Source organism: Cydia strobilella, chromosome Z (genome assembly GCF_947568885.1).
Source record: "Cydia strobilella chromosome Z, ilCydStro3.1, whole genome shotgun sequence".
Lineage (NCBI taxonomy): Eukaryota > Metazoa > Arthropoda > Insecta > Lepidoptera > Tortricidae > Cydia > Cydia strobilella.
Window position 1 is genome coordinate 3,698,088 of NC_086068.1, and position 12,250 is coordinate 3,710,337.

Genomic DNA, 12,250 nt, shown 5'->3' on the forward strand with positions numbered 1-12,250 from the left:
GCTCTAATTTTCATCTGATAACTGGTAAAACAAAATCATAGCTTAAAAGCTATAGTGCGACCTCGAACCCAACCGTAAATGCTGTTTTTCTATTTCACAACGGAATAATCGAAAACTCCTTCCGCAGGAGGTAACCCGAGGTCACAAAGGGTGGGCACTGGACTCCGTGGTCCTACAGAACCACATCACTAAGCTGAACCGAGAGGACGTTCACGAGGGCCCGGCCGAAGGCGTTTACGTCTACGGACTGTTTCTTGAAGGTATAAATCTGCCCTCCCAAGTCAAATAGCTTTATCTTAATAACAAATTATTTTTCAACTCAGCAGCTCGAACAAGGGTAATTTGCTGCTTAAAAATAGTGAGCAAAATTGCATTGTATTCCAGGCGCATCCTTGGACAGAAAATCGGGTAAGCTCATCGAATCAAAACCCAAAGTCCTGTACGAACAAATGCCGGTTATCTACATCTTCGCCATCAACACCACAGCGGGCAAGGACCCTAGGCTTTACGAGTGCCCCATCTACCGGAAACCCCAACGAACTGATGCTAAATACGTGGGTTCTATAGACTTCGAGACCGATAGTAATCCAAGGCATTGGGCGTTGAGGGGAGTGGCGCTGCTGTGCGATATTAAGTGAATAAAGGTTTACTGTGGAACTGTTCTTTTTTTCTTTTGATCGAGTAAATGGACCACAGGCTCCGCCTCCCAGTACTCCGTCCCAAGCCCGGGTAAAGGAGGATGGGTTCTTCGTGGGGCCAACAACCCTGCAAGGTAAAAACCTAAACGTTCTGAAGTCCAATACAGAAGAATCCGGATTACTGGCGGAAGATCGTGGAGGCCAAAACCCACAAAGGGTTGTAGCGCCAACGGAAGTAAGTAAGTAAATGGACCACAGGGAAAAAGATCTTTTCTGCTTGTAGGCCTATCATTACTCTAACGAAGAAAACCCGATGATCTGATTTACTCAGGTTTCTCTGGAGTGATTTGATTTCCGCGCCAATTCGCATCTTGTCACAGATACAATAATACAATGCCAAGTTACAGCCACAACCACAGAATAAATAATAGTACCGTACAGAAAGGAAACTTCCCACAAAACCGAAGTTTGACAGCGGTTCAGGGTCGAACCATGATGTCCCTTTCTAATACATGGCACTATCCTTTTCGGCTATTTAGGGTTGTCAAAATTCAGGTCATTATCTTATCTGTGGTCGTGCACGCAAGGACGTCAAGTTGTGCCAACCCTAATAATTGCTCGGAGCAATGCTTAGCCGAATGGAGCAGAGTTTGCCCGAAGGGAGGAGTTTCGCGCCACTGCCGCAACGTCAGGTTGGCGGACGTCATTTATATCTTAAATATCTCTGGAGTTTAAAGAGCACATTGCTCCAATTTTGGCGCACATTTGGCACATTGCTAGCACTAACTCCTGACGTATACCGCAGCTCCATTTGTTGATGTACACCCGCCATCCTGATACTCACAAGCGGCCAGGGTGTTTATAAATATTCGAGCATAAAGTCAAACCAAGTGCAGAGATATTGACAGCACACGCAGTGCAGGTGTGCTGTCAAAATCTCTGCAGACTTTTCTTGGTCTAACTCTAGCTTCTATTATTAAGACATTAAAGTGCATTTTTTGTTATTTTGAGCCTTGGCCGCTTCAATATATTTGATAGTGACTACAAGAAGTGGCATAGAAATCCAATTCATATGGAAATATAAATTAAAATCATGATAATGTAAAAATAAAAATAAATGTAATTTATTTCTTTTTATATTAAAAATACATGGACATTATAATGCATTATCAGACGTCAGTCAAACATCACATGTTAAAAGAGATATCTCTAAATCACCCAACGACACAAGGCAAACTATTTACAACACATGATCGTCAATTCTTGTAGGTTTTAGTTCTACATTTTTTTTTTTTTTCATTTTAAAGTTGCCTATCAGCTCCTCCATCGCGTCACGCTAATATAAATTAACAATAATTAGTAACATAGTTCAAAGTCCAGTGCTTAGTTATGTCCTTAGTGACAAACAAAATTATCCACAACTACAATCGGTCAATTTGAATTCATGGCAACTCAGTTTCTTGCTGAATAAGGAAGGCCTTCATTTCAAATTGGTCGACTGTCCTCAAATCAGGCAAAATTTTCGAGTAATTCAATTGTGTTCACATCCGACCTCTTAGGGCCACTTGCGACACCCCTAACCCGAGGTTAAGCGGTAAACCCGTTAACCCAGTGTCAAATTGTACTGGTTACCATGGTAACTCCAGGTTTAACCGGTTAACCCTAGGTTAGTGGTATGGTGCTAGTGGCGCTTAGTGACACGCCTAAAATCGACCACTGACGCTCCGATCGTAATAAAGTGGAAAATACTTTGACATATATATTCTCATGTATGCTGGGCAGATTTGCTCGTCAAGTAAGGAACATAGGGACTACTGTTTCAGGGATATTAAATTTTTTGTACCAAACATTATTTCTAGGAAGATTTTTGGTTTTTTCTAACCATAAATTATCAGAATGGGATTTTAAATTGAAAATTGTATTTTTAGTGTAATTGTATGCAGTTAAAAACAGAATTCTAAAAATGACGTAGCGTTATTGCTATTAAGTTCAGAGAAAAAACGTTTGGCACAATAAAACAGCCCCGAGTAGGAGCGCAGTTTAAAGGAGTTTCTTAATTTCGTCATAAAGGATCAACACCAAAGCGCCTCCCGTGCCTCTCAGGATATTGGAGAATGCGCCTTTGAAGAAGGCCTTGGGGCCCTCAGTCTTGAGTATTACGGCCCAACAGTGGGCCGTGCTCTTGTACACGCGCTCGTGCGCCGGCCGGCCGGACTGCATCATCATGCGTCTACGCACCGTGTCCAGTGGGTACGAGAGGATACCGGCTACTGTTGTTACCGTCTGAAATAAAAGAACAATTTAATATGCGGATTTTAGAAAACATACTCCGAAATCGTATTGCGTTTCGTAGGGTTAGTTAGTTACACATCTCTGTTTTGATTTTTTTCTGGGACATCAATTATCCGCGACCGCGTCCAGTAACCTGCGTTGAAACGTCGGAAATAAAGGTAAGAATAGTTATTTGTGCAACAAGAGAGGAAAGTTGGTTTTTATTGCGAGGGACTCAAAAACACGAGATGTAAAATAACTTTGCTCTCGTGTTGCACACATAATTTTTCACCTCAGTAGTGAGAACATATTAAAGGTTAAAATTTATTTCGAATTACACAGATTAATTCAGAAAAAAAAAACTTTTAATTAAAGTATGAAGTGGCAGTTCATGGCCTTCACTAAATTAAAAAGCTACTTTGTTTCACTCCCTGCCGGGCTAGCACATGATTGGTGCGAGAGTATCTCGCCGCGACATAGACTACCCGTCCCCCTTTAATTCATACAGTTAGTAAGAGACGGGTAGTCTATCTCGCGGCGAGATACTGTCGCGTCAATCATGTGCTCGGCCTACAGGAGTGAGGAAAGTCGCACTTGCACACGAAAGTAGGCTTGTTCGAGCTGCTGAGGTGAAAATTAAACTCCCGATAGACCCGGTATAAATGTGTTCGAAACGCTACGGTTTAAATGTTGTAGTTGTATCAGTATACGTTAAGGGTCTGACACTATGTGGCATAGATTAAACACTCAAACTTGATATTGATATTAGCTGGGGGCCTAGCAGGATGACAATCGTTTGTAGAAAAGGAAACGCTAAGATAAACGTAAATAATGTATGGAAATGGTAGCGTTTTGTTTCGTTTTCTGCGAACGGTTGTCTTTTGTAGGTGCAGAATGTTGTGCCGTATAGTTCAAGTAATACACGTAGTCACGTGGTTATTTTGTTTATGAAGGGTATACTCGTAATTAGAAATATACAAAATGGTTACGGTAATTATTGAATGAAAGCCTTCAAAATCAAAAGTATTTACGTACCTGAGCAATAAACCAGGATAGAAGGAGCGGCGTGTTCTTAGGGTCGGGGAGGAGGCCACGTGCCGTGTCATAAAACCCGAAGTATGCGGCTCTGTAAAGAGATAATAATATCTAACGTTAAAAAGATCACATTAAAACTGATGTATAAACTATAAAGCCGGAGCTTTGCTTGTCTCCCAGGAATAGGCGTAGTAAGTAATAGGGTATTTTCCACATGTTGAATTTTATAACTAAATCTAGTTAAATAGATAAAAAATGAGCAATTTATCACAATAAATTGGAAACATAAAAAAGATGTGTTTAATAAAATAAATACACCAGTTTAAATAAAAAAAAATAACTTCCAAATAGGAAAAAAAATATGATACCATTCGATTCCTTACATTTTATAAAAAATAACCGGCCAAGTGCGAGTCGGACTCGCGCACCGAGGGTTCCGTACTTTTTAGTATTTGTTGTTATAGCCGCAACAGAAATACATCATCTGTGAAAATTTCAACTATCACGGTTCATGAGATACAGCCTGGTGACGGACGGACAGACGGACAGACGGACAGCGGAGTCTTAGTAATAGGGTCCCGCTTTTACCCTTTGGGTACATCATTACACGCAGACGAAGTCACGCTCATAATCTAGAAATGTATGGACAGGGCGAGGCTCGTCGCTGTGTCGAGGCCAGAGTCCGGAGCGTGGCTTCAGGCGCTTCCTTCTTCGCACTTAGGTACCCTTCTTGATAACGACTCGATGCGGGTGGCCGTGGCTCTTCGCCTGGGCTGTGATGTGTGTGAACCTCATGTATGCATCTGCGGCTCTATGGTGGAGAGAGACGGCCATCACGCGTTGAGTTGTTGTCGGTGTGCTGGGAGGTACCCACGCCACCACGCCTTGAATGATATCGTACGAAGGGCGTTGGTCTCGGCGAATGTTCCGTGTGTGCTGGAGCCACCGGGTCTTAGCAGAACAGATGGAGAGAGGCCCGACGGGTTGACCTTGGTCCCGTGGGAGAGAGGCAAATGTCTGTTGTGGGACGCCACGTGCGTCAACACTTTTGCTGCTTCGCATATTGGCCACACCGTGCGTTCGGCGGGGGCAGCGGCTGAGCTAGCGGCGGCTCGGAAGCGGGAAAAGTATGCGGTGTTGACGCACTACCTATTTGTCCCTCTTGCCGCGGAAACCACTGGCTGTTGGTGTGCTGAGGCCAAGACTTTTATTGGGGAAGTGGGCAGACGGTTGCGGGAGAGTGGTCATGACCCTCGCTCCGGGTCGTTCCTTTTGCAAAGGTTGTCCATCGCTGTTCAACGTGGCAACGCGGCGAGCGTGATGGGCTCCTTTGCATCTGGAGGGGCGCGGGGCGCATTGTGAATAGTTTTTGTGTTTGTTAGGTTTTAGTTTAGGTTAAGATCTTTGTAATGTTTTATTTTGTATGACATGTGTGTTATAACTTGTAATTACTAATACATATAATACCTGTATATAACGATGCCCTGCACGGAGACAATGAACCCTCTGTACAGACCGAGCGGTCCATCAGATTTCATGGTCTTCATCAGGCAGTCCACGAGGCCGTTAAACTCCTTATCCTTGCCTTTGCCTATGTCCGCTCCTAACCTGGCGGTGAATTGCACAGTTATTTGTTAGAAAACCTAATTCAGACCCTATTCTTCTTCGGGGAAAAAAGCGACTGGGACATACGCGTGTGATTAAGTTAACTACTGAAAAAATAAACGCCTGGTTAAAAAGCAGAATGGGGAAAAACGCGAATGGAACAAAAGCTATTGGGGAAAAAAAAAATTGGGTAATTAATATATACAGTCAAGTCGAGGGCAAAAGATCTCGTGGGCGCTCCAACGCGATGGACAGACCTCATCAAGTCTGTCACACACTGCAGCATAAACGAGAATTCTTACTCCTCCAAACAGAGCTAGATGGCGTCGCATAACCAGGGGAGTAGTGGCGAAAGACTCAACATACATGACCACGACCACTCTGCCAAGAGTGCACGACTAAGAAGAGAGAGGTATCGTAAGGCTAAGAGCCTTTACCCATACTTCCAAGTACATGCTTGCACCTTCTGCACGGATTCATTACGGAATAACGGTATAGCGAGGAAGATGGTGGTGGATATTCAATAAAATAATTTGATTTGTTCCCTAGTAGTTGTACAAACCTTGTTCTAGCGTAATCCAGAGGGTAGACGAAGCACAGAGAAGTCGCTCCAGCGGCTCCTCCCGAAGCTAAGTTTCCGGCGAAATGTTTCCAGAAATTCTTGTTTTTGTCTACACCCGCCAAGAACAGGTTCTTGTACCTGTGGAAAACTTCACATGATAATTAAAATTCCTCTAGACTCAAGTTGTCTCTATACCAAATGGAATCTAAATCGAAGACTGACATATAATTGATTATGCAATTGGCGAACTGAGTGCGAAGTACGGACTCAGTATCCGTTTCAACTTGGACAAAAATGTTTTCGTATGTCCAGCTGCTCTCTACAGGTCTGCTCTGCATATCTCAATCGATTCTCGGCAAATTTTACGAGCAGTTTTTTGTAAATTCAGCTTTTGGACATGTTTAAAAACGGTGGAGCTATGGGAGTTGATAGACTCGCGAGATCCACAGCTCACAGAGCCACTATAGTGTTATTAGTAAACATACTTGTCCTTGAAGGCGAAGTTGAGCGCCTGCGTGGGGAAGTACCGGATGACGTTGGCGAGGTTCCCACGCCAAAAGGCGGCGAGGCCCTGCTCTTTAGGGATACGGACCATAGCGTCCATTATACCTGCAGAGAGAATGCCACATTCACTGCGTGCTGTTAAAGCATTAAGGCTGGTTTTAGTGTCACGCCAAACATCGGCGCTGACAGACCAATATTTATGATGTTCTTGAAGAGGTTTAGAATAACGTTGATAGCAGAGCGCTGACTACCGACAGTACTAACACGCGACAGTGCGCGCCGCTATGTAGGCCTACAGCGAATCGAAAATTTAAATTTCGATATCTGCCTCTCTATCGCTCTTGCATATTTAAGCGATAGATGGGCAAATAGACGAACGAACGAAGTAGTTCGCGGTAGGCCCTCTGATCGAGCTGTGGAAGTTACATGCCGACATTCTGCAGCCAGTTTCATCCGCGGCAAATTATCGATTCGAGCCACAACTCGGCTAAAATGTCATTAATCTCTCCACATCTGGTCTGGAGGACCTGATGCTGCCCCTGGCTAAACACAGCTGGCGCTTTCAGAGACATCAAGGCCCAAGGAAGTACTAGCGTGTTGGAAGCGACTACCTTTGTTATACGGGAGCAAATATCGGACGGCTTAAATCGGACCTTTGACCTTTCGTCTTCAACGACTGCTAGCGGCGGAATAAACACAATAAATAATTTTAAGTTAGCCATTGTCCTTAATTTGAACATCTGCTTAAAACCGTAGCAGTAGCAAGCACCCGAAAATTAACTAAGCACCTATAGTCCGCGCGCGAATTCCGTGCACGGCTGAGGAATGTCAAGAGTGAATAGACATCTTTTAGGTAAGCATGATCCATCCTAGACTGCATCGGCACTTACCATCAGGTGAGATTGCGGTCAAGTGCTTGCCTTTTTGTAATAAAAAAAAAAAAAAAAAAAAAAGAATAGAATATATTTTATTTGTAGTAATTGTACATCGTCATATTCAAAAATGTTAAATGTTGGGCGTCATGACAGTGTGATGGTGACTGGTGTCATTTTGTACGTACGGGCGCGGCGCACCCGCCCCCCCACTTCCTCGACCTCCGAATGCTCGGAATTGACGCGCGGACAGTAAAATAGTAACTCGGCGACTTGTTGCCCATTACTTATATCGTTCGCTGAATAACATTTTCGTAGTTTAGGTTAGGTTTAGTATAATATGAAGCAGTAATAATAAGAATTCACTTAGGATGGATGGAGTTGGATTGGGCATACACTCCGAAAGGATCCTGACCACATACCGAGGCAACCCCTAGGCTGGTCCCAAAGGAAAGCGAAAACGTTGCCGTCCAAAGCAGATCTAGCTACGGACTGTTTTTAAGGCTATTCGGAAGACTTGGAGCGAACTCAAGCACGAAGCTCAAGATCGATTCAGATCATCGCACTGTGGACGCCCTCTACCTCATCTAGGGATATAGGACAGTTAAGTAAGTTTGTAATTAGGAATTGAAATAATAACCTTTGTAACGATCCTTCTCCGCAATCTGCTTGGAGATGTGCTGCACTTGCAACAGCAGCTTCACCCGCTCAATCGGCGCCATAGCTGTCTTAGACACGGCTGCTGATACCCCACCAGCGATAAAGTCCTTTATGAACGCCGCGGTAGCATCTTCTTTCTCCTTTTTACCACCTTTACCGTCTTTACCTTTACCTTCACCCATGATGCTTGTATCTATCTAGGACTTACACTAGCCTGAAAGGACGATATTAAAATAATAATAAAAAATTGGCAAAAAACCACTTGTGGTACAAGGTTTTATTGTTGGTTGTACCTACTTTTCTTTCCACAAACAACCCCAAACCAAACGAAACCCAAACAGTTTTCGTTGTTTTATCACAGAGTTTGTATGACCACCTCTTGTCTCCATCATCAGATCAGCTCGCAGAATATTGCATTGTCATTGTCACCCGACTTACAAGTTACAACTTCATGTTTTAAACTTTAAGTGCCTAAATAGCTTTCACACACACTTTGCCATATCAAAGTCGATGCAAAGTCAGTTTTTGTGTTAGTTAGCTTAGTTATATTTAGTTAGTAATATATAGTTCCATAAAGCTGAGCGAGCCCAGTTTATGTGGCTTCAATATAGGAGCCAGGATTTACCATCCAGACTGTAATTTTCACCTCAGCTCTCCGTCTGTTTATGATAATGGATACTGACCTAATTATTAGTCAAATTTTTGCATTTTACTAGAGTACGATTTTTTTTTGCTGTATATGAAACCACTGAGTTATTTTAAACCACCCACAATTTTAGACCATCACACACATACGAAACGATACACACACACGCCGTCGACTGGACAGAAACGGCTTTGGACAGAGTAGCATGGCGGTCTTTGGTGTCGGAGGCCAAGATCCACTTCGGGTCGTTGCGCCACAGCAGTAAGTAAGTACACACATACGAATGGTTAAGACTCGTGTACAACTTTACATAAATTATGATCTAAAATGATTTCAATATTCTTTACAAGAAAAAGAAGTAGAATAAGAAGTATTCAAGCGTTACTTACAAACTTGATTACACTATTCCAATATGATTTTGATCATCCATCTTCTAGTATTCCAATTCACAACTTAACTAAATTTTACACTTTTCTATTGTGATATTTGTGGTAATTTTTGTAACAAATTGACTTTTGATTGACTTTGAGACTTGTTACAAAAGACGTGCGACTTTCTGTCAAATTTTCTTTCAAGTGATTTACTTTTTAGGGGATTCTTTGAATTTAGAATAATGATGTAAAGACAAAGACAATGATTATGGTCTTCATAGCTTCAACGGAATAGGTGTATACTATCGCCGCTATACTTACTCAACCTCGTATCTGCAACACTCATTTGATGACAAATGACCCGTATTCCGAATAAAGATATGAGCATGGAGACTGTATAAACCCAGGTAGCAAAATGACGTCAGCGACGTCATAATGACGGCATTGATACGTCATAATGACGTCGCTGACGTCATTATGACGTATCAATGCTACTGGGGAAGGAGCCAAATCTCTATGTATGAAAAGTATCCATCAAAAAACAGTAATTAGGCGGCGCCACCATACACCGAAATACTACCAAAAACAACCTACGTAATTTGGTCGGGTTATTTGTTGCCTTATATGGTTCATGTTATACTCATGTCCCAGAGCCTAACTAGCGCCACCGGAGAGATTAGGAACTATTATTTAAAGCTTAACGCGGTCACTTTTACAACAATTCTGCCATAAGAGATTGCGATCCTTTCTATACCATCCATAGATATGAGCATGGAGAATAGATATGAGGTTGAGTAAGTATAGCGACGCTATGTCTATGATGTAGCAGTAACGCCATCTTAAGTTCTTTATATACTGACACTGCTACGTGCAGTCGTGCATTCGTCGACGCTGTCGACAGTGTACGGCGGACATTTTTCTTTAATAAAACAGGTGTAAACAGGTTGTGAAGGGCAAGAGGAATCTACCAATATGTCGTTTTAAAATATCCGTCCAGTATCCTGAGTTACAGGGTGTACTGATTTTCAGTATTTAAACCCATAACCCTACTTTCTGTTTAAGTCGCAGTCGGGTAAAATGTTGATATTGGAGTAGAACGTGTACAAATGTATAGACAAAAGTGGAATTCACATTACTCCAAGTTTCATATTAAGAGAATATCCCCTGAAAGGGTATAAGCGCTAAATCTGGATTCAGCTATTATTTTCTATAACAAGATGTATTTTTTCCGCAAAGTTATCCAGGACTTATTTGTGTAGAATTTAATAAGCCTTAATGTTGCCTTACACCATATTTTCATAGAGAACGTATATTTAGAGTAAAACGCAAATTTCTCCAGGATGGTACACATTTTCCAAGATGGCTGCGATTCCTCGAGGTCCCCAAATGTCAAATAGTGTGGACATGAGAAAGAGACCTTTAATTAACATACATACCAAATTTCATCTTTGGAAGGATTTCGAGGTGAGACTTAATCCGATTGTACTATATGCAAACTGCGCTGCAGAAACGGGACATAGCTTGCGATGTGTCGTGTGTACCCTAAGCACTCGTTAGGGGCGTCCGCTAGCTAGCGCGGGTGCACGAAGCGGGCGCGCGGGTACCTTCTTGACGCCGTGTCAAACACAAAAGCTGTCAGTCAGACGCCACGTCACCGAAATGTCAAAACTGAAATTGAACTTTATGCGAATGCCCGTAGGTCTATGTTGCTCTGTGGTCTGTGGCGGATTAATCAGTCTTTGGCGTTGGACCTGCGGTGCCGATATATCCGTCATTGGCGTCCAAAAGGTTAATAACTTATTAAAAAACCCAGTTGTCTTATCAATGTTGTAATTCCTTGAAAATATGGGTTGGCAAATTAGTGTCCATCTTCGCTGAAGTAAAATATGAATATCATGTTACCAAGAAATTGATGTTCATTGAATTCAAAATATAATACGTAAAAATAGTTTCAAAGCAAAAATATATTTATTTTAATTAGGGAAGAAGAAAAATCAATATTTTATAGACATTTATTAATGATAACATTGATAACAACACCTAGAATTTTAAAAACGAATAAAAGTACCTAAGTACACGTTAAGGCCATATTTAACTACATTTACACCCGTACCCGTACCATGAGTACGAATACGAAGGAAAATAATTATGCACTTCATAATATACCTATGTCAATCTTGACACTGTCCGTGACTCATGGTACGGGTACTCGTGGATTTCACATCGCAAACCAAGTCTGGATACTAGGATAACATGAAATATGACTGGTGGTTTGTTTACTTTCCCTATCAATACATTAACGTACATTGTTTTCATACTGAACAAATTTTATTATTTTAGGACCAACGCTAAGATCGGCAAACATAACGTCGCTCCCTAGAAATGGTCACCTGTACCCGTACAGTCGCCATCAGATATATCGGAGCGGCCGAGGCGCTCACAAATATCTGAACACGCACTCTATTGTCAAGGCGTTAGAGTGCGTGCTCAGATATTTTTGAGCACTTTGGGAGCTCCGATATATCTGATGGCGACTGTCTACTGTCACTAAGAGTGTCAAAATTGACATATACGCTAACGTCTACGTAATTTACTTTCTATACATCTCGCTCGCACTAATGTGCGAGTACGAGCGAGATGCATAGAAAGTATGTCAGTGCCAAACTAGTGGTAGCCTCACTGGTTTTAATAAAATAACTTACTACACTATTATGTTAATAATATAAATAACTTAATCTTATAATTATAAATTTAAGCATTCTGAAGCTGTTTTTGGGTAACAACGAATAATGATGGTAAATGTATTTTTTCTTTAAACACATGCAAATTATCCAAGTTTTGTACTTATTAAAATAATTCACGAATAATTAAATGTAATTAAATAATATTAGATTTGCCTTAAGACAAAAGTGGAGGACCCGCGCGAAATCACCTTTTCATACAAACGTCCTCATTTTCCTCTCTAGATAATTATTGGAAATATTTTAACACAGTAAGATGCATATCAACCACAGGCTATGCCCCTACGTTTGATTTCGAATTTTAAAATATTATTAGTTTGCATGAAATCTGTTTTTCGCTCCTAA

General features: G+C 41.7%; 2 protein-coding genes across 2 annotated transcripts in view; one reads left to right on the forward strand and one right to left on the reverse strand.

The window, feature by feature from the left end:
• Positions 1-638, forward strand: part of LOC134755061 (dynein axonemal heavy chain 5) — an 82,108-nt gene extending 81,470 nt beyond the window's left edge. The window contains 2 exon segments of the mRNA XM_063691539.1: positions 128-260; positions 385-638. Coding sequence (XP_063547609.1) covers positions 128-260; positions 385-638 — 387 coding nt within the window.
• A 2,034-nt stretch (positions 639-2,672) lies between these two features.
• On the reverse strand, positions 2,673-8,347 carry LOC134754564 (ADP,ATP carrier protein 2-like). Its single transcript, XM_063690878.1, has 6 exons — positions 8,128-8,347; positions 6,597-6,720; positions 6,112-6,249; positions 5,412-5,552; positions 3,945-4,035; positions 2,673-2,921 (listed from the first exon to the last, which is right to left on the reverse strand). The coding sequence occupies exons 1-6, from the start codon at positions 8,327-8,329 to the stop codon at positions 2,679-2,681; spliced, it is 939 nt and encodes a 312-aa protein (XP_063546948.1). The 5' UTR covers positions 8,330-8,347; the 3' UTR covers positions 2,673-2,678.
• Positions 8,348-12,250: the final 3,903 nt, after the last annotated feature.

What these genes read in the sequence shown, in the direction of transcription:
- LOC134754564 (XM_063690878.1), bottom strand. Translation starts at nt 8,329, where the DNA reads ATGGGTGAAGGTAAAGGTAAAGACGGTAAAGGTGGTAAAAAGGAGAAA. An exon ending in GGAGAAGGATCGTTACAAAG is followed by an intron (nt 6,721 to 8,127) that starts GTTATTATTTCA and finishes TTCTCTCTGCAG; the next exon opens with GTATAATGGACGCTATGGTC. An exon ending in CAGGGCATCGTTATATACAG is followed by an intron (nt 4,036 to 5,411) that starts GTATTATATGTA and finishes ATCTCTTTACAG; the next exon opens with AGCCGCATACTTCGGGTTTT.